General features: G+C 34.8%; 1 protein-coding gene across 1 annotated transcript; it reads right to left on the bottom strand.

Moving 5' to 3' along the window:
- Positions 1 to 595: 595 nt before the first annotated feature.
- LOC138705110 (UNC93-like protein) lies at positions 596 to 26,248 on the bottom strand. The gene is made up of 6 exons (XM_069833748.1): positions 26,116 to 26,248; positions 19,993 to 20,279; positions 17,515 to 17,722; positions 11,731 to 11,893; positions 7,668 to 7,935; positions 596 to 1,863 (listed from the first exon to the last, which is right to left on the bottom strand). The coding sequence occupies exons 3-6, from the start codon at positions 17,634 to 17,636 to the stop codon at positions 1,631 to 1,633; spliced, it is 786 nt and encodes a 261-aa protein (XP_069689849.1). The 5' UTR covers positions 17,637 to 17,722; positions 19,993 to 20,279; positions 26,116 to 26,248; the 3' UTR covers positions 596 to 1,630.
- Positions 26,249 to 27,531: the final 1,283 nt, after the last annotated feature.

The raw sequence follows: 27,531 nt of genomic DNA, 5'->3' as shown, positions 1-27,531 counted from the left end.
ATATTGGCAGTGCAAAGTATTTGAACACTGAAATGTTTTTGAAGTGTTAGTGAAATCAGGATAGAATAAGTGAAATGTGTCGTAGTTTCAGTGCAGTGAGTTGACAGCGAAATTTTCCTTTTTTTTATGACTGCCCAATGAACAGGAAAGAAAAAGCAAGCTATCAACAGATTCTATCATAACAATAGTGCAGATTATCATGAAGTACCAATACGTCAGTTGCTCAGAGTTCCAACAATAAAAATAAATAATAAAAACACAATATAAACATAATTTTCTGCATTCTATGCATGAATCATAACTGTATGACTGAATTTTTAGAAAAAAAAAAAAACTGAAAAGCAAATTATCACCAAAATTTTGCAATCTAATAAGAATGAATAAGCTTATATTTCTGCTTGAATAAATATAATAGTATGCTATATTAAATTCTATCGAGCTTTTTTAGTATAATTAGGCTACAACCAAATTTACTTCATTAGGCTACTGGATTTCATCTGCGTTGTGACAACCCTGTTAGTTCGCATCCTTACAAAGGCACTTCAGAGGTTAGAAAGAGGTAGAACGTGGGTTGGAATAGCTTAAAGATTTAAAGATTTATACTTCTCCAAAATATAATTTTATAATTGCATAAAATATATTTACAGTATTTAATTCAATACATTTAAATGCATATTTGCATTCAATTTTATCGTTTTTACAGATGCTAGCTCTAATATAAACTGTATAGTTACACTGTAATTGTGACTAAATGAAATCAACCTTTATATTCTGCATCACATAACTTACGTTCAATAAAGTAAACTATAAAACTGATGGTATAATTAATTAGAGGTCAAAGATTTTCGCATTTACGGTAAATACTATAAATTTGGATTAAAAGGGAAAGTTGTCTTTTTTTGTGAATATGTAGGCTACCGTACTTAATTATATCGAATATACCAATTTTTTTTACCATACATTTTCGGGAAATTATGTTTTGTAACAAAATATTTCATGTTGCAATATATATATATATATATATTTTTTTTTTTCAGTTTTCCTTGGCAGTGAGAAAGGTGTCCATTCTTTCTCAATAGGTGGAAACTGAAATTGAAAACATCCACTGTATTGTCTAATAGGGATATAACTGCCCACACCCTTCTAGAAGGTTAGTACTGTAACACTTAATAGGTACAGTACTACAGTGAGGGGAGTAAGGCATATTCGGTTTTCCTATTTTTGGGACTAATATTTTCCAAATTTAAATTATAAAAATGAGCTGTGTTACTACAGTTACAGAGCGAATTAGTTTTGAGTGACTGTGTTTGTGCGTCCAAGACCAATATGTTAATGTGTAAATTTTGTAATGTGGGAGTAGGCTGGGAGAAACGTAACACATTGTCCAAACATTGTTTCGTTTGACACTAAAAGATAAAAGTGTGGTTCCAAAAAAATAAATCTTAATTGAAGATTCAAACAAGAAAAAAGAGAAGATATTTCTTCCATTTCAACATAAAACTGTTTACTCAGTTATACAAATTATACAATAAAATGCAAAATATATTTTATCCTAAATTTTTTCTGAAGTAAATGCGAAATTCTTTGGTCTATACTTATAATGTATTCTTTCCAATTTATTTTCATTACACTATTGTATTAATTTCTTACAGTTTTCATCTTTCTTCTTCCTCATTTCACCCCATTCTATGATGATGTAGCCACCCATACCGATAATTAGTAGACCTAGCAGGATGTAGATCTTAGTACTAGTACACAAATAAGGGCTATAAGCATATGCCAGGATGAATCCCATAGAACGCCATACTCTGTAATTGCTGTAAGCTGCTTCTTCATTGCCAGGAAACAGCATTCCGCATAAAGCTGAAAAAAATGCATCATAATGAGCCATACGGCAGTACCTTATAAATCATGCACAGCTGGAAGTGAAGTGAAAAATAATGACAGGTTCCAGAATGAGATAAATCGCTAACAGAAAAATAATGATAAAATATCCTGATAAAATATCCAGCCAGGGCTAGACTCCTAACCGCACTCACAGCGGCTGATTCATACGAAATTATGCTATCATTTGCGGATGATTCGTTCCACGCTTTTGCGGTTATGGTGTAATGATGTACTTACCAAATTCACAATTCATGTTCGAAATGACATCCTTGTGATATTTGGCAGGCTGCACAACTCCTGAAGACATGACCAGCAACTCGCCGCTGTTTGTTCTCCAAAATGGCTCGAATTTCGTGCCGGATATTTCAAGTTCGTCAAGTGAATGTGGGTTATTCGCGTAAACTTTACTTTTAACTACTGAGGTGGAACCATGCTTCGTCGCTATAGAAATTAAGGTGGGGTCAAGTACCGACTACTATTGGAACCACATGCAAAACCTAAGTCTGCTCTGATAATAAGTTTCCATTAAACTCTGAATTACACGAATTTTGTAAGGTTTTAATTTTAATTACTGTTTCGTAGGCCTACTTCTTATCACCGAAGATTGTGGCACCCCCTACCTGCTGAGCTACACGGAGCGATGATGTCGTAGGACTTCTCTCTAGTCTGTGACCAATTTCATCTAATGTCTCCTCAGTGAGAACATGCTTGATACATGTTCGTTTTTTATCCAATACTGTTCCAGTTGCACGAAATTTCTTCACTAAATTGTAAATCATTGCTTTAGAAGGCTCTGCCAAATCAGGGAATGACTGACGGAAGTTTGTTACAACTGTTTTCCAAGACTCATATTTCACAATACTCGTTGTTCAAGGCTATATTTCATAATGGATCCACTATTCCACTCTAATGTGCGGTATACAACTGCACCCTCACTGTGTGAACGTGTTTACATAACTAAACACGAAACGTACGCGAGCAAGATGTCTGATCACTGCGATGGCGCAGCAGTTACTATGCATACTACTTTCCCCGACACTGGTCTAGCCCCTGGCTGACTCTCACTGTATGATAAATATTATGTACAGAATGAAATACAAACTTGAAATTAAAGATCTCCGTTCGCAGAATTGTACCAGTAGGGCCTACATATAATCAACAGTTACTGATGATGATTGATGATATGGTGACGTATAGACTGCGAAAAAAATGCTGCACTTTAATCGGCTTATACAGGTGAGAAGAACGGAAATTTAAAATTTTTACAAAAATTCGTTGAGTACAGGGAAAAGTTAGGGGAAGATGAAAAGAGAAAGATGCTCGTGTTCCTAACAAAAAAGATGTGAAATTGTTTGTTTCTACAAGGTGATTCACAAAGCTCGTGTAATATTCTAGAAACTAATATTCCTGTTATCACTGTGAAGAAACAAGTTCATATTACTACACTGTATATAGGCTACTGAATTGTAACTTATAGCTGCTAACCACAGAATGAATGAAATGTTAATTGCTTTCAGCATATGAATAGGATAAATGACGACAGAATTCCCAGAAAACTATTGTATTGTAGACTTAGTGAAACAAGAGAGATTGGAACACCGAGAAGATGGGAAGATGACTTTAAAAATAGGTATATTACATCCCCTAATGACAGAATAGATTAAGTGGCATATGTATTGTGGCTGATGATGATGATGATGATGATGATGATGATGATGATGATGATGATGATGATGATGATGATGATATTATGCAGGATCTACTTATTATTAGTTTTCTGATCATTCCTGTATTACGTGGTTCATTTACAATTTAATTCCAATAAAAGGGATGATAGTACATTCATTTACAAAATAATGTTTATTCATTCATTTATTTATTCATTTGTACGCTCGTTCATTCATTCATTCATTCATTCGTTCGTTTGTTCATTCATTCTTTCACTTAATTATTATTAATTTATTCAATTATTTATTCATATATTCATTCATTTACTTATTACTTTATGTATTTGTTTATTTATTTTTTTACTTATTAGTTTATTTATTTATTATTAGTCTGTTTATTTACTTATTTATTTGTTTATTTCTTTATTTACTTATTTATTACTTATTAGTTTACTTATCTATTTACTAATTTATTTATTTATTTATTTACTTGTTAGTTTATTTATTTACTTATGTATTTATTTATTTACTTATTTATTTATTTACTTATTTACCTATTTATTTATTTACTTATTTATTTACTTATTAGTTTATATGTTTATTTATTTATTTACTTATTTATTTACTTACTTATTAGTTTATTTATTTACTTACTTATTAGTTTACTTATTTATTTATTTATTTATTTATTTATTTATTTATTTATTTATTTATTTACTTACTTATTAGTTTATCTATCTATCTATCTATCTATCTATCTATCTATCTATCTATCTATCTATCCATCCATCCATCCATCCATCCATCCATCCATCCATCCATCCATCCATCCATCCATCCATCCATCCATCCATCCATCCATCCATCCATCCATCCATCCATCCATCCATCCATCCATCCATCCATCCATCCATCCATCCATCCATCCATCCATCCATCCATCCATCCATCCATCCATCCATCCATCCATCCATCCATCTATCTATCTATCTATCTATCTATCTATCTATCTATCTATTTGCATTCATTCACTCCATGCAGGTAATCAGCATAAGAGAAGACTAAACAAGTGTCCGAATGCAATTCCAGATCACCAGGCAAACGTGTTACTGCCTGAGCTATACCATTCGTGTTGAAGACATCAGGAAGTCTATCAAAATTTTAAACAATTATCCTCCACACATACTCGCGCACTTGCACACTCTCTCACATTAACACTCACTCTTTCCCTTACACACTCTCACTCTCACTTTCACACATACACAAGCAAACATTCGAGCATGGCATCTCATGAAGTTCTTTCTTTCGAAAACTAAATTCGTAGCTCATCTTCCAAATTTAATATGATATGATATAATGATATAGGATATATTTATTCTACCAGGTAACATCGGTCGTGATGGATCTTCACATTTCTGCATCCAAATTTAATATATATATTCCATTATATAGCTAAGTACTGAGTGAAGAACAAGCATTGAACCTGAGCACTTGGCTTGTCGTCTGCAGCGAGTCAGGTTTATGGCACTGATGAACCTACCTACGAGGGTTTCCCTCGTAAGTTATTACTAATAAACACTCAAAAAGTAAAAGTAATTTACTCATCCATGTTGCGCAAGGAGATACTTCATATTAACACATTAAAGAAGTTGGAAATTTAATCAGTGAAATTAACCATTACACTACACAGTTACATTTGAGAAAATATGTATTAACATATCCACGTAGGTGGAACCATGCTTCGCCCGAAAACAGACTGAGATTAAAAAAGGTAAAGTGTACAAGATAAATCCATTTAGGTACTTTAAATGAACTAATACATAACATTCGTGGAGAAATGCAAAATATACCTAAGTGATTTTTGAGAGAATTTTCCAGAAAATATCCAATGACTGTGAGTTTCTTCTGTGAGCAAAGTACATTGCTTTCTAGGCTTATCTTAAATATTTCCTGTTTTACGAAATGTATTTACCAATCTATGAATCGTATTTTGTCCTGAAACTTAATGCCCGAAATTCTTTCTTGAAATAATCTGTTTTCAGTCAGACAATTCCATATGCATGCACGAATCATACATAACACTCTTTGAAGAAGAGAATATCTGAATTCAGCCATATTAACTTAATATACACATTCTGAATAACGCCAACTAAATAGCGAAATTATAACATAGACTGACCAAGGCCGTATTTAGATTTCTGCCATCCTGGGCAGTTTATATTTTGCCGTTCCATTCGTTATTTGATTCATTGCGATGCAAACAGTCAGCAGGGTCATTACTCCGAAAATTCTAGCAGTCATAAATTACCGTGTACTCAGTTTCAAACAGAGGGGTTCTGCTCTTGAAAGAGTTTATGTAAAATTGACAGTCATACAGCATAACTTAAAAATGTTTTCAAAAATATACAAATAAGTTTTAAAATAACAGTTAACTAATATTTTTGATAAATTAATTTAACGTACCTTTTGCCAGGAAGTCAAAAGGAGAATAGCAATGGCAAAGGAAGCTTTTTATAGAAAAAGGAGCGTCTTCTGCGGACCTCTGGAGAACGAATTAAGAAAGAGACTAGTGAAGTGCTTTGTGTGGAGTGTGGCATTGTTTGGGGTAGAAACAATTACGACGAAGTGAAGAGAAGCGAATAGAAGCATTCGAAATGCGGATATGGAAAAGGATGGAGCATGTGAAATGGACAGACAGAATAAGAAACGAAGCTGTGTTGGAAAGAGTGGGTGAAGAAAGAATGATGCTGAAACCGATCAAGAAGAGGAAAATAAATTGGCTTGATCACTGGTTGAGAAGAAACTGCCTTGTGAAGGATGCATTGAAAGGAATGGTGAACAGGAGAAAAGTTCGGGGCAGAAGAAGATATCAGATGATAGACAACATTAAGATATAAGGATCATATGAGGAGACAAAGAGGAAGGCAGAAAATAGGAAAGATTGCGAAAACTGGGTTTGCAGTGAAAGACCTGTCCTTGGGCAGAACACTATGAATGAATGAATGATTTACTACGTTGTACTTATTGGAGGAAATAAAATGTCACTATAATTTGCTGGTGAAGAATTATTGTCTGTGCCGTGTACTGTATCTGTATGATTTTATTAATTAAAATTAACACTTAAGTCAGAAGCAGTGGACACGGAAGTACCAGGTTGTTGGGCCAAATTTTTCGAATCGGATTTCTTAAACAATAATTCTAATTTTGAAATTTGTCTGATTAATTCATTGTTCCAAACAGTCCTTCTTTTGATTGATATTTTTGCACTGTGCACCATTCAATTTAACTCTACAGTCATTCATTCTTTAATAATTAACTAATCACTAAATCACACATCTGCTGACCAATGTACTAGGCTACCGTCACTCCACATATGCAAGTGGAAACAAACGTTTTAACAGTGAGCACTCTGCAGTTTGAAAAATAAGTAAGGACAAACGTTCACAGTTGTTTGATCGGGTCTGCAATATTGAATCATAATACACAGCCAGTAACTGTTAATCTGTCAGTTCTTTTCCATTATTTTCTCATAATATTAAATGTCATTATCGCTATTTTTTAGCCTAATTCCATACAAATATCACTGACTAATTTAATGAATGCCCCATGTTTATTCTTGCTTTGAAAATGAGAATGAAACCGCACCATTTCACAAATGAATTGCTAATTGCTCTTTGTTTTAGCAAAAGTATTCTTTTATTCGTTTTGGTCTTGTTCGAATGTCGTATCATGATATTTTTTTTTAGGAAAGAATTACATAGTACATATTTTCAGCACCGATTTTTAAAGTGTATTTTTTTACTCAAAAAAAAAATTCGCGAATGTATCACAGGCCTTTTGGGCAAATAATTCCGCCCCCTAAATTCTGTCCCCCCCTTCTGCTCACTGGTAAATATGGGCCTAAGACTGACAAGACGTGATGTACGTGACATTCAGGAGGCAGGCTTCACAATCAGCCATATGGTGGCGCATCTGCTTGACTTGTGGTGGACAAACGGGCCAAGTGTAGATTCAATGCTTATAGTTCACCCAATATTATTCATATACATTCATAGATTTAATTTATACTTAATAGGATGGCAATCTTGTATTGGATAAGAATAATTCACTTACAGTTGATCTGTACAAGCCAAACACCATCTACGATGCCCCAGACACCAGAGATGCTGAAGAAAATAATACTGTCAGTGGGTTCTGGTTTCCAGATGAGAAGAGTGGCAATTATACCAATTTGAAGTACCATAGCGGACCACACTGTGAAGAGGCGTCCAGTGAGTTTCACAACGTACCCTGTCAGTATGGCTGAGATGGAGTGGGTGACACCATACACTATCATCACATAGCCGATGTTTGAGATTCCCCACGCACATGAAACATACGCCTGAAAGAAAACAATATACAATATTATCTCGTGCAAAAACTCACACTGAACCCACAGTGGAAAAATAATAATAATGAGCTCATCGAAAAGAAATTTTCCTTCCCTAATATACACAACCCCTTACAGTGTAGGTCTACATTAATTTTACCAGATTTCTAATAACAAAAATTTCATTCGGCCATGGCAAATTTCATTCATATTTCAAATGTCATATTAATGTAGAGAATGGAATTTAATGCGTCTGTGAAAGTGAACAAACAGTAGAACATTTATTATTTCATTGTCCATCATTTAGATATAATGTAAGATATGGCATTGAATTGAAATCCATTTAAACAAGTGTAATATGAGTTACAAAAGCCATTGTACAATCTTTTTAGTAGAAACTATTCTCAAAATGTTTTCATTAATTTTATTCACTGCATCAATAGGAAGTTGTAAATGCCAATATTACTATTATTATATTATTTATATTTTGTTCGAAACTTTAACCCTTATTATAGTGCAGGATGAAATAACAATTTAACATTAGTAGAACCTAAATACATCTTGATTACACAACTTTTAACACTATATCACATTGGATTATGTATTATATGTCTTTCTCGTGTTAACCAGGTACCGGTACAGTAATATTTAACACGAGAAAGACATATAATACATATTCCGAAGAACCTAAATGTTTCACATTATGCAGGTCTGAAGCACAACAACATTAATTTTGGACCTTGGTAGCTATTATTACACCCAGAACTTCTAATAGGTAATCCACTAAAATATAATAAAAAAATTAAAAACTTGTTAATGGCTACAATTTCATTAAGCAAATTTGTATGTGTATAAATCAATTATCAGGCTATATTATATTTGTATTGTATCATTTCTTTTTTTATATATAAACCTATATATATTTCTTATTTATTTAGTTTCTTTTTTCGTACAAAATTATGTAATTCTTTTCTATGTTAATATTAAGATATTATATTATGTGATTTAATTGTCGTTCTTATTTAATTTTAGTTTCTAATTTAATTCTATATTCCTCTTCTATTGAAGTTATTTCTGAACTGTGACTGTACTTAGTTGAAAATTCTAACCCTAATACACTTAAGTAAAATGAGGATTGTAATCTGGAAAATAACAAATAACAAATCTACCTCATCCAAATAACAATTTCATGAAACAAAGGGCAGAGTCATGAAAGTTAACCTTTCATAAATAGAACAGAGAAAAGTTTTGGGAACCATTTAAAAAGTTATCCTGTATATAAGAAGTGCAAAGGAAGGAGGTATAGTTACTTTTCAACCAGAAACAAGATGACACAACCTAATAGGAGATCTGTACAGTTTCCCAATACTAAACTCCTGCTGCAGCATGACTTATTACTAACTTTACTATAGATGAGGAAAATTTATTTCAGTGCAAATAAAATAAAATCAGTTACCTTAACAGTATTGTACAGAAAGCCTGATAATTAATGACTACTATCACTACCATTACCACTGTCAACATCTCTATATCACTACTACTGCTGCTGCTGCTCCTGCTGCTGCTACTACTACTGCCACTCTATTGCTATAGTACTAATACTACTGCCATTACTATTATTAATACTAGTACTACTACTACTATTACTGCAATTCCTACTACTACCACTGCCATTCTTACAACTATTACTGCGATTAAAAATAATGGAGATAATTATTACACTTATGAACATTGTTGTATTTTGACCTATTAAGTATTTAATATTACTGCGATTCCTACTACTACTAATACTACCAACACCACCATACTGTCAACATTACTAAGTACCGTTATTCTACTGTCCTTCCTAGTAGTTATGTCACAGGATCATCGAAACATAGCCTTTTTTCTTTCAATTATTTTCAACAGTTGTATAATATTACGTAGACTTCTAATTCCACACAGAAAATATTTTTAGGAAAAGAGCCTAACAGACTAGCCTTTACACAGAGGCCAGCAGAAGCGGGTGTGGGAAACCGGGATGCAACATAACTATTCAGACGGACAGTAGTGTCGAGGTCAAGTATGGGGCTCTACCTCCATACCTCCCAAGTGTCTTCGTAGTATGTTCAAGAGCGTAGCCAGGCGTAACAGACCCAACAAAGTATGTGATCCATCAGGTTAGGATCGTGTATGTAGATCCAAAACATTGAAAATGTTAAGTTCCAGCATATAATGGTATACCAAAAGTCTGATTTCGATTTTGACTTCTAGTTTTATGATTTAAATTAATTGCAATTGAAGTTCTACATGTAGTTACTCTTCTATACAAAGATAAATGTTTTACAATCTCATGTTACAGTACTAAAATGTGTCTGTGTTTTAATTGGTATCGTGAGATTGTTAAAATAAGGTAGCACTAAATACTGTTGTAACTAACTGTAGTAACTTTCGAGTAATATCGCTTTTGTTGGCGTCGTACAAAATTTTGTCCAATATTCTTTTGAGAAGATTAACTCCATATGTAGATGAAATTATTGGGGATCATCAGTGTGGTTTTAGGCGTAATAAGTCAACTATTGACAAGATATTTTCTATTCGACAGATAATGAAGAAAAAATGGGAGTATAAGGGTACAGTGCATCAGTTATTCATAGATTTAAAAAAGGCATATGACTCGGTTAAGAGAGAAGTTTTATATGATATTCTTATTGAATTTGGTATTCCCAAGGAACTAGTTCGATCAGTGAAACATACAGAAGAGTCCATATAGGTCAGTTTCTGTCAGATGTGTTTCCAATTCACTGTGGGCTAAAGCAAGGAGATGCACTATCACCTTCACTTTTTAACTTTGCTCTAGAGTATGCCATTAGGAAAGTCCAGGATAACAGAGAGGGTTTGGGGTTGAACGGGTTACATCAGCTGCTTATCTATGTGGATGACGTGAATATGTTAGGAGAAAATCCACAAATGATTAGGGAAAATACGAGAATTTTACTTGAAGCAAGTAAAGAGATAGGTTTGGAAGTAAATCCCGAAAAAAAACAAAGTATATGATTATGTCTTGTGACCAGAATTCTGTACGAAATGGAAATATAAAAATTTGAAATTTATCCTTTGAAGAGCTGGAGAAGTTCAAATACCTTGGAGCAACAGTTACAAATATAAATGATACTCGGGAAGAAATTAAACACAGAATAAATATAGGAAATGCCTGTTATTATTCGGTTGAGAAACTTTTATCATCCAGTCTGCTGTCAAGAAATCTGAAAGTTAGAATTTATAAAACAGTTATATTACCAGTTGTTCTTTATGGTTGTGAAACGTGGACTCTCACTTTGAGAGAGGAATGGAGGTTAAGGGTGTTTGGGAATAAGGTGCTTAGGAAAATATTTGGTGCTAAGAGGGATGAAGTTACAGGAGAATGGAGAAAGTTACACAACACAGAACTACAAACACTGTATTCTTCAACTGACTAATTAGGAACATTAAATCCAGACGTTTGAGATGGGCAGAGCATGTAGCACGTATGGGCGAATCCAGAAATGCATATAGAGTGTTAGTTGGAAGGCCGGAGGGAAAAAGACCTTTGGGAAGGCCGAGACTTAGGTGGGAAGATAATATAAAAATGGATTTGAGGGAGGTGGGATATGGTGGTAGAGATTAGATTAATCTTGCTCAGGATAGGGACCAGTGGTGGGCTTATATGAGGGTGGCAATGAACCTCTGTGTTCTTTAGAAGCCAGTAAGTTAGTTAGCACTAAATACATTGTACAGAAGTAATTCTAAGGGAATTTGCTTTTATTTTAATATAGAGACCATACTCACAATTGTAAAATCTGAGCCTCTGAAGACCTGTCCCACTCCAAGCCATGCTGTGATTGGTAGTAATAGTAATTGTTTTGGATCCTTTAGAAGTTTCACTGTCACAACCAGCAGCTGTATTCCAGTTACTCCTGTACCACTACCAACACGGCCTGCCTCATTATATCTGCAACAGAAAGAAAATTACAACCATACATGTGAGACACTGTACTTCTGTTTGTGGCAAGTCATTTTCAATAGAAAAAATCGCTGTTACAATTTATGAAAGTTATGTTGTTTTTATTTAACATTTCTCTTACTGCTGTTGTATCTTTGGAAAAAATCTTTATTAAGATACAAATTCCATCGAAAATAATATTTTAGAACAAGTTAATAATTTCTGCTATTTAGGATGCAATATCTCTTATGAAAGTGGCAATGACATAAATAAGAAAATCACACAATTTTTGCAAATATTAGGACTCTCAAATTATATCTAAAACCACATCTAGTACAACAACATTCCAGATTAAAATTGTATAAAATACTAGCCCTCACGACTCTCATAAATGGAAGTGAAATTTGGGTTCTGAAGAAGAAAAACATCGGTAAATTAAGAGCTGCTAAAATGAAATATATGCACCGAACAGCTGGATATAACTCTGCTCGACCATCAGAGAAATGAGAACATTTTAGAGGAACTCCACTAGAGGACAAACTTTTCAATTACCGGTATAGGGAAAGATGGCTCCAACATGTATCATGAATGCCACCAACTAGGATACCTAATGCTGTATTACAATACCATCCCAAGGAAGACGTCGACCTGGCCGTCCACAAAAACGACTCTTAGACACTGTCTAGCTGAGACTGAAACAGGTCAACTATGGCCTGAATTGTGTTTAGTGAATGATGATGACGATTTCACGTGTGTACAAGCGTACACCATAAAAATGTTGTAGGTCTACATTATTTGTAATAAAGGCAAACGTTTGTACCAGATCAAGATAAATGATCTGGAACAGGTGCTAATAAATTGTCTACACTTTTCCTGCTACAAAAATATTGGCAAATACACAACGAAATTTGATGGCGAGGTTGTTTGATTACACAAATGCAAAAACTAGATTTCCTTCTTCTTATTCTTCTCCTTCTCCTTCTTCTTCTTCTTCTTCTTCTTCTTCTTCTTCTAATGGCCGGACTGTTAGAAATATTCCAGTTTTCTTCTAGCTTCCCAATACCATTCTCCAATGAGGATAATTCATTACAGCGGAGAAGGTGATCAGCATCCAGAGTGCATTGGTCTCAGTTCAGGATCTTTACTCTTTTTAATTATACATCTTGATTACACAACTTTTAACACTATATCATTCGGAATATGTACTTCATTGCTTTCGCTTGTTAAATACTAGGTATGGTACCTTGTTGACTAGTTTCAGCCTGTTATGGGCTATCCTCAGAACTGGTTGGTCCTGGTCTTCGCGCCTTCTGTTTGCTTTTCCTATGGGGGTGTGTTTGTGTAGTGTAATGTGGAGTCAAAAAATGTGTATGTTCTGAAATTGAGTTGTGTGTTGAGAATGTCATTCGGGTGTGTTTTTGTGTGTCTGTATATTTCGTATTGTTCTAGTGTGTTTAGTTTCTGGTTTTTCGGTTGAATATGTAGAATTTCCGTGTCTGTGTTTATGTTGTCTTTTTAATTGTTTTTGGAGACACTCATGTCCAATGTACAACCTGAAGTTTGCCCTGCTTCTCTTTTCATTGTTGGCTTTCTTTCCTCTTCTTCCTAAGTCTGACTCTATGCTTAATTTTGTAGGACTGTTTTTTTTATATTTTGGTTGTAGTTTATATATATTAGTGTCGTTTTTGTCCTTCGTATCAATCTGTGGTAGGTATATATTGCGATTTTTCTTTGCTAAGATGCCTGAATTTTCATTACCATAGATGCCCACATGTGAAGGGATCCATTAGAATGATACCTGTATGCCTGTTGATGTCATTAATCGTATGGCCCTTCTTATTTCCTGTATTTCTAAACATATTGGATGCTGGAGCCTGTACAGCTGCCTGTGAGTCTATAAGGAAAACTTTTTTTTTTGAGCCTGTTCCAATGCATGCTTTACAAAGAGGGCTACATTCTGGATGCTAACCACCTCGCCCATTGCAACGAATTATCCACAACCAACATCAAAGAATGCTATTGGGAAGCTAGAAGGAGACTGAAATTTTTCCAATAATCCTGCCATTAGATGAAGAAGAAGAAGAAGAAGAAGAAGAAGAAGAGGAGGAAGAGGAGGAGGAAGAAGAAGCCAACAAACTTCTGATCGCTACTCCTATTTCTTAACTTCCTATCAAATTCTACAGCTTCAAACCAGGCGAACAGTACTACATCCCCTAAAATGAAAAGAATTAAAGAAATCCATTGCATAGTAAAATAATTTCAAAATTTAAATAAGAACATCATTTTCCAATGGAAATGTTAAATGTTATGTTTTATTTAACGACGCTCGCAACTGCAGAGGTTATATCAGCGTCGCCGGATGTGCCGGAATTTTGTCCCGCAGGAGTTCTTTTACATGCCAGTAAATCTACTGACATGAGCCTGTCACATTTAAGCACACTTAAATGCCATCGACCTGGCCCGGGATCGAACCCGCAACCTTGGGCATAGAAGGCCAGCGCTATACCAACTTGCCAACCAAGTCGATTCCCCCCCCCCCCCAATGGATCCTAACTCAGTGTGGGCTGAATGGTAATGGGAAATCTTATATGTTGACCAAGAAAGAAACTAAAATCAAAATTAAACAAACTACAAATTTTCATACGAATCTGTAAAATTGGTTATAAAGGAAAAATTAATGCCAAACATCAAATTAATTTAATAGTGGCGCAACAAATTTTATGGAGGGAAAATTAATTGAAAGATTTAAAAGTGATTTCTGATCTACCTCGAAAATTCGCCTGGTTAGGTTCACAGGGAGTACTGGTCATGACAGCCTCAGTGAACACCTTCATCGAGTCCGTGTATTGACTTCCACTAAATGTTTGTTATGCACGAAGGAACACGATATGAACATGAAACACCCAACAAATTGGAAATCTCTGAAGACTTATGAGTATATTAGGTTCAAATTTTTTTTAGTTGGTTATTTAACGACGCTGTATCAACTACTAGGTTATTTAGCATCCATGAGATTGGTGATAGTGAGATGGTATTTGGCGAGATGAGACCGAGGATTCGCCTTAGATCACCTGGCATTCACCTTACGGTTGGGGAAAACCTCGGAAAAAACCCAACCAGGTAATCAGCCCAAGTGGGGATCAAACCCACGCCCGAACGCAACTTCAGACCAGCAGGCAAGCGCCTTAACCGACTGAGCCATGCTGGTGGCTTACATTCAAATATTGGGAGAAAAGAAGGAAGATAACTACATTCTTAAATCCTGAACATTACACACACACACACACACACTACATAGGCATTTACGTGCGCGCACGCGCACACGCACACACATACACACACACACACCAACGGATTCTTGATCTCCAGGGAACAAGGTGCAGGTGCAGGTGCAGGTGTTAGGTGCTGTCTCTTCTCACTTTATAGATCTCATGAATATGGAACAACAAGTTTTGATGGAGAAATCATTGCAATAAGTGAAAGTCTCAGGAATCTTCTATGCCACATCAATAAATTTAAAAATGTAGTTATATTGTCAGATTCCAAAGCAGCTATTCTATCAATAGTCTCTAGACACACACCTTCATCTCAAACAGAGAAATAACTAAAATGCTCTCTCAATTAATAACACTCAATAAAAGAATTGTATTCCAATGGATACCATTCCATTGTGGAATCCTGGGAAACGAGAATGCGGATGCTTTAGCAAAGAAGGACAGCACTGCTACTTACAGACCGTTACTAAATTTACGTATTACTCTGTGAAAAGATTTATTAAATCTACATACTTAGCATAGGCGGAATTATGGGGGAGTATGGGGGACACACTTCCCCCCAAACTTGTCTGAACTTTTTTTTATATTAACATTAGAAAATATTGAATTCAAAAGATCTTTCTTGCTTTTGTTTATGATTAAGTTTCTGTGCTTAAATTGATGAATTAATGTCTTCAGATCATGTGTCTGGACTATAATATTTATTTTAAATTTCTGAATGTATAAAAATTTCTATACCTAATTTGAGGAATGGAAGCACTGCAATGTTTCTTTTGTAACAGTGTATACTCATGTATTAGGAATCTGCAGGTGTTCAGGCCGCCACTTAGAGAAATATGAATAACATACTGCACAACAATGCAGAAAAAAGAAAAGTGATCCCAGTATAATGTGTAAACTTAAAGACAAGATTAAATAAAATAATTAGAGTTTACATTTCATATGATAACTTCAAGAAGGTAAACGTCACATAAAAAAGTTTCTGTTAGCACTGTTACGTAGTTTTATTGATGTATGTATGTGTTTCTGTACGAGAGAGAAAAAGAGGGAGATTGTTTTAGGTTGTGGCAGGCCCTATTATAATTTGTAGTATTCCTACAGTTAAAGCCCTATACAACTCGGTCTGAAACATCACGGATGTGGATGTAACATTGTAAGAAACATACCCTCGAAAATACCTTTATTAAATAATCATATTCCGATATACTGTACCAAGGCCAAGATATAATGGGAGGAGATATTCCCCAAAACCCTGTTACATGGGGGTTCTATGGTTTTGCTTTGCCCCCCCCCCCCCCCAAGGAAACGGTTCTCTCTCCGCCTATGATACTTCGACTTCAACAAAAAAAAAAAAAAAAAATTGATAACACAATCTCAAGGGAAAAAATGAAACTCTCTGCATCATAATCCACAGTTAATTTCCGATTTACCATGCAAATCGTCTGTAGCTGCATTTAGATTGGCAACAGGCCATGACTGTTTGGCCAAGCACCTGCATAGAATTGGAATATATCAATCCCCTAACTACCCATTGTGCAATTCAAATTAAGAAATGGATTCGGAACACCTCAAAATCTGTGCTTCAGTGGCTGACCATGACAATATCTTTAAAAAATATTGAAGTGCAAGAGGTCAAATGACTTTATTGTCAAACGCCTGCCATTAGAAAACAACAACAACAACATATTCTCAATTACATGCACTGTTCAACGTCTAGAAATTGTAACATTTTTTTTCTCCATATAAATAAATGCAAATTCAAATTAATGGTAAATTGATGTACTGTAGGTATCTTGAATGAACGATTCTTAAATTTCCTAACAAATTATGAGCTATAAACCTAATATAAAACGGTAGTAATTATAAAGACTGTAATTGAGGACTGGTGTGTAATAAGTATCAGGAAAGGAAGAAGGGGAAAAGAAGGAAATTGAAAGCGTAATTACACAAGGTAGGTCTATAGTATTCTGAGGATATTCCACTGTGTAGTTATAATTTATATATACATATTGATTACACAACTTTTAACACTGTATCACTTCGGAATATGTATGATAAGAACTTTCTTGTGTTAAACTCAACTCAACACACTAGAACAATATGAAATATACAGACACACGAAAACACACCCCAACGATATTCTCAACACACAACTCAATTTCAAAACAACTCAATTTGACTCTACACTACGAACGCACCCTCGCAGGAAACAAAAGGCGCCAAGACCAACAACGACCAGTTCTGAAGATGACCCAAAATAAGTCGAAACATGTTAACAAGGTACGTTAAAATTTAACACAAGAAAGTTCTTATCATACATATTCCAAATATAATTTATAGCTAGATTTATCTCACCTCTTCAGTGAATCGACTCCAAATGCAACGATGAGACAAGCGAGAACCATGCAGCCAAAATAGATAAGTACCAGGGTCCATACTTTATCGTCTGGAGGTCTCTCAAGATTAGGGTTAGCCATGAGTTCACTCCCAGGACAGAAATTAACGCCGCACACCTCTATTACATTAATTGTTGCATTTGCATTCGGCCTTCCAACAGATTACACTGAAACAAAAAGCGAAAAACGTTTTAAAATTCCTTTTCAGAACGAAAAGTTACATTTGTCTGGATCAAATTTCTGCACTTTTAAAGGACAAAACTAAAATTCTTTCATTCATTTATTATCATAATACACTGCTCTCTTAAATTTACTGAGCATGTTGGAAATTAAATTAATGGCTTTCCCAAAACACGCTATGAAATGTTTCATATAAACGCAGTTTACGTTCGGGCGTGGGTTTGATTTCCGCTTGGGCTGAGTAGCTGGTTGGGTTTTTTCCGGGATTTTCCCCAACCGTGAGACAAATTTCAAGTAATCTATGGCGAATCCTTGACCTCATCTCGTTATCACTAATCCTATTGACGCTAAATAACCTATTAGCTAAGAAAAAGGGGCTCGTTGCATTTTTTCCAGATATTACGATATCATGAGGCCTTCCATTTGAGCAAGGCAAACTAGAAAGAAGGAGCTCCTTATGAGAAATAAATCGCATCTGAAATCTTCCCATACAGGTGAAGAAAATATTTATAACACTGATTAAAAAGCTCTTTCCTAAAATTTAGAAAATGTTAATGAATCTCTTTTTCCCATGTACCCTTCAATACATTCAACTCTGGATATAGTGAACTCGGCTATAGTGAACCTAAATCGTTGGTCTCGACCTGCATACATTATAAAGTACATTAATATTTCCGTTTATAGTGAACTCTCACTTCGGTTATAGTGAACCTAAAACTAAAACTTTCCCAAGAAAATGTAATTTTAAAATGGCCAAAATGGTAATTTAGGAAACCCTTTCTCCTATAAACTTTCAAGAATATGTTCAGAACAAAATCTCAAACCTTCTACTCGTTATGCGCATTGGAAGACAAAGGATTTGTTCACCTTCCTGGACAGCTTGAAACATGTTAAAGAGAATAGTGTATGCAGTGAGGAAGAAAGGAAGGATTAGTTCTGACTCCTTTAAAAGAGGTTATTCGAAGAATAGGGAGAGGAAGTGTTTTCTTTTGTAACAGAGAGTAGAGAGATGACCAAAGGGTAAATACAAAAAGGATTACAATATAATTGTCCTCAACCCTCCTGCCCGCATCTTTGTAAAAGTGAACCCAGGGAAATTCCAAGGCCGAGTACACAGTAAGCATACCTCTAGTGGGAAGAGGTGCGAAATCAGTCAGTGCCTACTACCTACATGGCCAGATTAGATTCAAGTTTCGAACTGTGAAAATTCAGAATGTCGAAGCATAAAGTGTTTAAGTTGGAAGATAAAGTGAACATTATTACTGATATTGAACGTGGTCTATCCCAAGCGGACATTAATACTGTATGTATAGCAACGTCAGTAATATAAAAACACACACTTCGGTTTTAGTGAACCTCGGATATAGTGAACAAAATATGCTGTCCGCAGAGGTTCACTATAACCGAAGTTGACTGTGTATATATATATATATATATATATATATATATATATATATATATATATATATATATATATATACAGTCAACAATGATGAAATGAGCTTAAAGTGATTGAAATTTTCAGATTTCATATTATGGGAGTTGGTAAGATAATTGTCTCCCATGAGTAAAAACTTGGCAAAAATGACGGAAACTGATCACTCTTCAGACACTAAGTCCCACCTCGAAACAGCTCGGGAATCATCGTATGTGCGTGCGTTTTACATAGAGCAGTGGTCGTCAGCACTCGCTGAAATGTGTAAAGGGTAAGCAGAGCAACATGTTGTGCCCCGTCGTGCAGCAGAAAGAGAGGTAGAGAGCATACCCACCAGCAGCTACGAGTGCACCATGGTGCAGTGTCTTCTCCGTGGGTAAGAGATGCTAGCCCCAGTGTGTTCTCTGCTGATAACCGCTGACATAGAGAGATTCGAAGTCCAGTCTTTGTAACGAAAAGAAAGAGCTCTATTGCTAGGCCATAAAGGCCTCACAGGGAATATGTCATTTCGTGACATAAAGATAAGTTGCTGCTACGACTTGACTTCATCCTTGGACCTCGATGCTTAATATTTACCCATGTGTATCGCACGATAACCGAAATGACACTTAGACAAATTCACGCTTCAGGAGAGCGACCATTTTCCGTGTCAAAAGGTGTACATGAATACAAAAAATGAGAATTCAGTTGTTAGCATATTTTAAATATATGAATTACTTCCAGTGATTAGTCACTATGATTTCTCTATATTATAATCTAAAAAAGGTTTCTGTTTTTACAGTCCAGTTACACTGTAGCTACTTTATTTGTAAAATTTCATACCTGTGGAAGAAATGAGGTTTCCCCATACTTCAGAGAGCTCATAGATCATGAAGAAGATGCCAAAGAATCTTGCAAGAATTGTCTCAACTGAAACACCTTTTATTTTAGAGAAAATTTCTGCCACCACATTGAGATATATACATTTGGCACACCATAGTGGCCCTGCCCCCATGCCATCAAGTAATGCTGCTGGAATCAGTGTATAGAATCGTGCATACACTTGAACTAGAATATATGGCATGTAGCAAATAAATGATACTGACATGGTCCATTTGCATCCCAACCATCTGTAAAAGATTGAAAATATATTTCTTAAAAACTGAAAACATATTTCTTAAAAACTGTTTTAATTCATGTGAAGAAAGATCTGAAGTTTTCAACCATGCTTTGAGACTTACTGATGTTTCGAAACTTTTCGTAGGTACGTACAAGTCCCATCATCAGGGTCGATTCTTAGCAGAATAAACAAACAAATATCCTGTTACCAGTATGAAAAACTGAAGATATTGAATCTCGATGCATGGTTGAAAACCCAAATTCTTCATAATCAATGTCTATAAAAACCTGAAATCTTAATTTTGTAACATTTATTTTATTTGGCAGCAATAATTGTTTAATAGTTTAATTATTAAGCTATTATAATCGTAAAATAATTTCTCTAGCTTGATATGTAACTAGAGAAATGATCGAGTTTCTATTTCGATTGTAAGTGTCATGGTTCTTTCACCTCCCATGAAACTTACTGAAAAATACATCATGCCATTATAAATTGTGTCACATTACTAAAATATTTGCAATACCATCATTTAGATTATTACTGGTACTCAAAGAATTATATTTAAAAAAAACACAAAGTATCATATTCATTGTCAAAATGAACTCCGTGATCTACTGATGAACTTGTTTTTCTTCTTACCGTAATGAATAAATTGCTTAGTAGTCTCTTTTTCATTCACTCTAGATGATAGGCAATTAATTTACATTTCAGAGGAAACACTGAGACAAAATTAAATTGTATATCTATTTATTTCTTCTGAACACAAATAGTATAGCTCCTACTGCTACATAACTTAAGAAGACAAAATATGATTTTCAGTCATAATATATGATATAATTGCATGAAAAATTCATCCTTCATATATAGAACTTCTTTTCGAAGGAGGGGTGACAACTGTGGCAACAAAATTTCTTACATAATAATTATAAAATATAATAAGACTGTTCAAACCATTATGCAAGCTATCTGAACTAGTTCGAAGACATTTTAAACTGAACTTTTTAATAATATAAAGTAATAAATTGCTAAATTTAACATTAAGATACACACCAATTAAAGAGATATGTTGCCAGAAGATTGCTTCTTCATAGCAACGTTTAATGTTAATTCTACTGTATCATTTTGATCTCACAATGGGAACATTTTATGATAGCTTACAAATGATACCCATTAGCATATATAAAAAAAAATAGACTTGAAGCAAAACGTTAAACACAATTCTAACTATTATTAATCTTTCTTATTACCTGAATTCATTTTTAGGAAAATTTAAGAAAGTGGTTACGGTACATTACTCATAATTATCTATTTCAATAGCAGTTGAATTTTCGGGGGGGGGGGGGGGTAGGGCTCATGGTAACTAAATAAGGAGTGATAACTGGATGCCACTCGACTGCAAACAAAATTTTTATAATAATTTATTATAAAAAGTTTTTTTTTTTCTATTGTACAGAGAAGGGAGCTTAAGGCTTACACTATAGCCTGAGGCATAAGAAGGTTTACAGCCTTTAATGTAAGGGGAGTTAATTTCTAGAAATAGACTCTCTTTTAAATTATATCTCCTAAATTTGAAATAGTCGGAAGCATATATGCTAATAGTAATATTCTATATTATCAAGCATAATATAATACTCAAACAATTGCAACGAGTGGTACATCATGTATATGAATGGATGATTGTAGATTTCCAAAGAAAAGCAATTTCAGAAAGAAATACCCGTATAAAGAATAGGACAAGTTGGGAAGATAACATCCAAAGAGATTGCAGAAAATTAATCTTGACAGAATAGAGAAAACGGGTTGCAAGGATAAGTGTTCATAGCCTCTCCTACCCAATTCCCATTCTCACTGCTCATGGTACAACCTGCTTTTACAAATGAGGCTCTGGGGATCGAGCCATGGCAGTATAACCATTTCATCGCATATGGAGGAAATGCCATATGATATGCATGATGATGTGTTAAAACTTAAGTTAGTTCCTAAACTGACAAAGGACCATGTTTTCCCTAAAATGTTTTCTCGTATGAAGGTTAAGCTGGCAACACAGGTGTTTTCCTATTCTGTACATACTGCAGTTCATGCATATGTTGGAATGGGAAAGCTACCTATCAGTGCTCTGCATACTGCCGACTTCATTGAGATGATGGACAAGCTGTTTGACACTTTCAACAGCACGAAACTGAAAACAGATAAATTTAAATATAGATTTGCCATAACTCCTGACTCCGTTCACGTAGAATTTTTGAAAAAACTTTGAATGACATTCAGTCCTTGGAATTCGTGGGTTGCAAGCGTCAGCCAGCTTGTCTTGAAGGTTGGAGAATTAGTATTCAGAGCTTGCTGAATTTGTTCGATGAGCTTAGTTCTGAGTACAACATTCCTAAATTAAGGACTCGATTTCTGAGTCAGGATGCATTGGAGAATACATTTGCTACTATAAGACAACAGCACCGGTGCAATGTAAATCCATCTGTCCAACAACTTGAAAGTGGTCTTCGACACATACTCATTACATCTCTTTCCAAGTTATCACACAGAAGTAACTGCGAAAAAGATGTTGAGTATGTGTTGACGAAATTGAATAGTATTTCTGTTAGTGACAAGGCTGTTCAGGAGTCGTCATCTGTTACAGATGTAAACTGTATCAGTGATTGTACTCCTGATACTATAGTCGAAATGGATGTGGAGTGTGATACTGGAAGTATCGAGGACGATAATGCTGTGTACTACATTGCAGGGTACATTTGCTCAAGGTTCCTCAAAAAACATAAATGCAGTCACTGTAAAAATACTCTCACTCTCTGGGAGAAAGCGAGAGAGAACTGAGTGAAAGCCATCAAATATTTACTTACTTCAAGGCATTTAATGACGATTTTGGAAGTCTTTCATTGCCCAGAAACTAAGTTTTCACTCAGTTCCGAGAATGGGAGAATTCATTCTGCAGACATTTCAAAGCAAACTGTCATTGTAAAAATTTGAGGACTGTGATGAAAAAATATGTGTTGAATGATTGTAATTTTTCTGTTTGTAGTCAGGACCAATTCAATAATTTGTTTAATATGTATATAGTATCTAGGATTAATTGGTCGACTCGGTTTTTGAACCAGTCACATTGTTTTGGTCCTGACTTCAAGAGAAAACTAAGGATATTAAATAATTGTTGAGTCTCTTCTGAGAAGAAAGTAGGTACAGTGTTGATAGCATCACATGTACACTGGCGTTCAAAGATATCCGGCCTATGATTATATGACCATGTAAGCAAACTTTCCAATCACGGAATAAGTCAGAACCAAAGACATTAAAAATTGACAAAAATTGGAAGAATTCCACTAGTTCTCAATAAGTGGTACCATTATTTGAGCAGTTAAAAACGTGTCAGGAAAAATTACTATGTAGATTGAGCATAAATTATTCTCGTAATTGACAATATCAGTGGTTTCCCGCTAAATTCAGTGTTGCTTCACAATCAGCAGTGTGGGATGAAAAATTGAATTCTATAATGCAGGTATATTTATGTGTAATTGGCAACACTGACTATTATCATCACCATGTATTCATACAAGTAATAACTAAATAAGCCATACTTACGCCAAAAAAAATATCGATTAGTAGGGCCAGATATTTTGAACGTCAGTGTACAGTAGTGGCAAGAAAACCCGGACCGACAGAATAATCAAAGTCCCCAAAATTAGCCACTGCACATGCCACACCCGCATTCACAAGATAGCAAGTAATCTACTGAAATTGTTGTAGTCTCGACTGCTGACGTAGCCCATTTTGAAAGCCATTAGAAAATAAGATGGCAAAATTCATGTTCTGGGAATAATAAGTTAATTAAGTAGTATAATATCGCTGCAATCGGAATAAATTTGAATAAGGAACAAAAAAAAGGTTCCTTTCCAGGCAGGATTCGAACCACGAAAGTCTTAGTTACCAATCTATTGTGTTCTGGAGTGAACAAGGCTCTGAAATCAGCTACAAGGGTCGGTTCGTTTTTTTTTTTTTTTGCCACTGCTGTACATCATTGTGCATCTATCTTCTTGGATTGCAGCTACCTAGAGTAGTGACCCACCCATCTCTCATCTGCATACTGTGAACTCGGCAGTGTCTTTAAAGTAGTGTAAATAGCTCATATTGTGTGTAACAAAAAGGTATAATATCATATTGGTGGAAAGTTCATAGCTTTTTTTATTTTTTTATTTTTATTTATTTTTTTTTTTGCCCCAGAAAAAAATGTTTTTAGCAAATGTTAAATATATTGTGTAATTGTAGGGAGCAAAGTTACAGTGTGTGGTACATGTGTGAGTATGTAAGAGAGATATTTGACTTTGGAAGTTGGGGGTTAACATACCTTCAGTTCACCTAGTAAACTTTTTTGCTCAACATAATGCAAGTAAGTGATGCAGCTCATGTGTTTCACTCTGACACTCACTACATACAACATTTTGGTATACGTTACCGTTATGTGTATGCCAAACAACAATGTCTAAGAACCTTAGATGTGATCCTAGAAAAGTGTTCTAAAATGTGTTGCAAAATAGTAGATAGTAATATGACAGTTTCAATTATCAAACATTTTTTGTAGTATCTGAAATCTGATTAATGTAATATGTATCCAGTCAGCGATGTATACAATTGGAGGGCGGAAAGGAATTGGCCACTCTTACTCATTACCTCCTGCTCTGATTGCCCTATGAGTGTCACTTGTAGGGTCCAAACCTGTTTTTGGACAGTTGACTAAACAGTAGTTGATGGGTCCAGGCAGACAAGGGGACAAACCATAAATTTCGATACGTAGGATATCTCATTGGAATGTGAAGAAATATGTTCTGACTAAACTATATGACAACACATTATTCAAATGGTATCATTTACATCTGTAAACGAGCACAGATGGCAGAGCATTCCAAAATATAAATATATAGATGTGGCTTTTTCTCTTATCCGACTGGGCCCCACAATTTCAATTATTCAATTTGTTGTATAGACTTTACCAATGTACTGCACACTAAATATGTAAGTGTATCTGTGTGTATAGGATTACCAGATGTTCTGGATTTCGCTTGACATGTCCTGCATCCTGCCAGGGTTCGTAAAAATCAGAAATTGTCCTGCTTTTCTTTCTTGCCAATTCCCAATGGACAAAAGAGAGTAACTATTGAGTTGGGGTCCATTAGAGGAATTATGTTTGTAAAATCCTTGCTCAAACAAGTCGAGTCACCAGAGAAGTATTAACAATCCGAAAATTAAATAAGGTAAAAGCTAATTTAGAATCCGTATACTTCAATTCTATTCATGATAATAGTTTTGTATCAGTTTTATTGTACAAAGACAAACAAATTACCTTATTATATAACAGAATGTAAAAAGACGTCACGTCAAGTATCAAGTTAGTCTATTATGCCCTGCTTTTATATGGAAAATTCTTTTTTCATTTAAAATGACCTGCTTTTAAATTGTTACAATTTGGTAACCCTAGTGCACATGTAGTGTATGTTAAACAGTGATACGTGTATTAATATTGGTAAATAGTTCCATAAAACTTTCCATCATCACCACGTGAATCAGCAGACTACTTTTTAGATTTATAATGTTAGGCCTATAATAACGGATATTTGAATGTAATATTAATAGTATGTTGTTTATTTTTACATGAAATAGTGTTCAAGTTATGTTTTCAATAAGGCCTATTACATAATATCGTATTCTAATTAAGATAGCTTGGCAACAATATAATTTTAGTAGCTACAGTATGTGTGTTTAACTACAGTCTGTATAAAACTATTATAACTATTGTATCATGCGTCATTATGGAATACAAATCATGGATTAGACATCATGATCACCTGCATGAGTCGCTACAGCTCATCATGCTTCTGTAGCGTAACTATACTTGGTTTTTTGAAAGATGGGTCATGACAGTTAAACGGCCGAGCTTGGAACTACAGTGCTATGTTGACCCTTTGATGTTGACAATATGGACTACCATGCTGCCAGCTGATGGAAGCTTAGCAATTGACGTTAAGATGGCTGACATTAAACATTCATTGGCAATTGACGCGAATGTAAGAAAACAATACAAAAATCGACAGAGACTCAAACACGAAACATATCAATGCTAACACTCTGTGCATAATAAATGTCGCCAAGTGGGAATGGTAAGTTTGGCAACTCAACCGTTGTTATCATAGCAACAGGCCAACGAGTTAGAAAGAGAAGACTATAGAGTGGCCATGTTGTCCTGTACAGCGCTCTTTGCGGTGCCACCGCGAAACACGGCAGATCTGAGCTAAGCGCCCACCTTTGTAAAAATTCGTCTGCTTACAATGTTGTATAACGGAGATAAGAAGTACAAAAAAACGAAGAAAAAACATGCCTGTTGTGTGTGCTGCATATAACTGCAATGTCAAAAGGAAAAAGACAACTGATATATCATATTTAATGTAAATTTTATGAAGTTAAGTCCATAGTTTTGTTAATTAGCAGCATTTTTTTTCATGCATAAATGTGTAACAACGCCCGGCATAAACAAAGTAAATGGTTCACTGGTAATGTACTTAAACTAAATACGGATAAAACCAATACAATTCCGTTTCAGATCCAGTGAAAAGCAAATAGCAATACAATATTAAAACTGTATTTCGACACAGGCATTCTTTATTTCTGCTCCTTCTGTCCTTACTGCTTATACAAAAAGACGATGAGCTGTAGCTTATAAGAAGTAGGCCTATTTCGAAGACAAACGATTAATCATATAAATGGTTCACTAGTAATAAAGTTTAACTAAATACGGATAAAACCGCTACAATTCCGTTTCAAACCTAGTAATAACAATCAAATATTAAAATTGTATTTCGACACTCGCATCCAAAATAACGCAAAACTCTGGGGTAGGTCGTATTGTTGTTAGTATTTTGACTGGAAGGACATGAAAGAACATAATTGAGCACCCACGTGCAATAATGGGGTAAGTATGAATATATTTCGTAACTACTTACCCCATTATTGTACGTGGGTGCTCAATTATACACTAATAATTATCTGTGGTGCCACAGCACTTGAAAGGCTCAGACAGACCAGCCGGCTGTTGGCCTTACGTTCACATTTCGATAATAATTATACTTTACTGTAACAAAAAAACTGAAAGCGTGTTTTGTCATGTTTCACCCACGTTACAAGCTTGGAGGAAAAGGTTGTTTACTACAGATAGGGCCTACTTTCATTCTATATCTTATGGTATAGTAAATAGTTTTGCAACGTGT

This window comes from Periplaneta americana, chromosome 8, assembly GCF_040183065.1.
Source record: "Periplaneta americana isolate PAMFEO1 chromosome 8, P.americana_PAMFEO1_priV1, whole genome shotgun sequence".
In the NCBI taxonomy this organism is placed as follows: domain Eukaryota; kingdom Metazoa; phylum Arthropoda; class Insecta; order Blattodea; family Blattidae; genus Periplaneta; species Periplaneta americana.
The sequence above is the reverse complement of the archived record's forward strand: the minus strand, read 5'-3'. Positions and strand labels throughout refer to the sequence as shown.

What these genes read in the sequence shown, in the direction of transcription:
- LOC138705110 (XM_069833748.1), bottom strand. Translation starts at nt 17,636, where the DNA reads ATGGCTAACCCTAATCTTGAGAGACCTCCAGACGATAAAGTATGGACC. An exon ending in GAGGCTCAGATTTTACAATT is followed by an intron (nt 7,936 to 11,730) that starts GTGAGTATGGTC and finishes GTTTTCTTTCAG; the next exon opens with GCGTATGTTTCATGTGCGTG. An exon ending in TTGGCTTGTACAGATCAACT is followed by an intron (nt 1,864 to 7,667) that starts GTAAGTGAATTA and finishes CATTTTTTTCAG; the next exon opens with CTTTATGCGGAATGCTGTTT.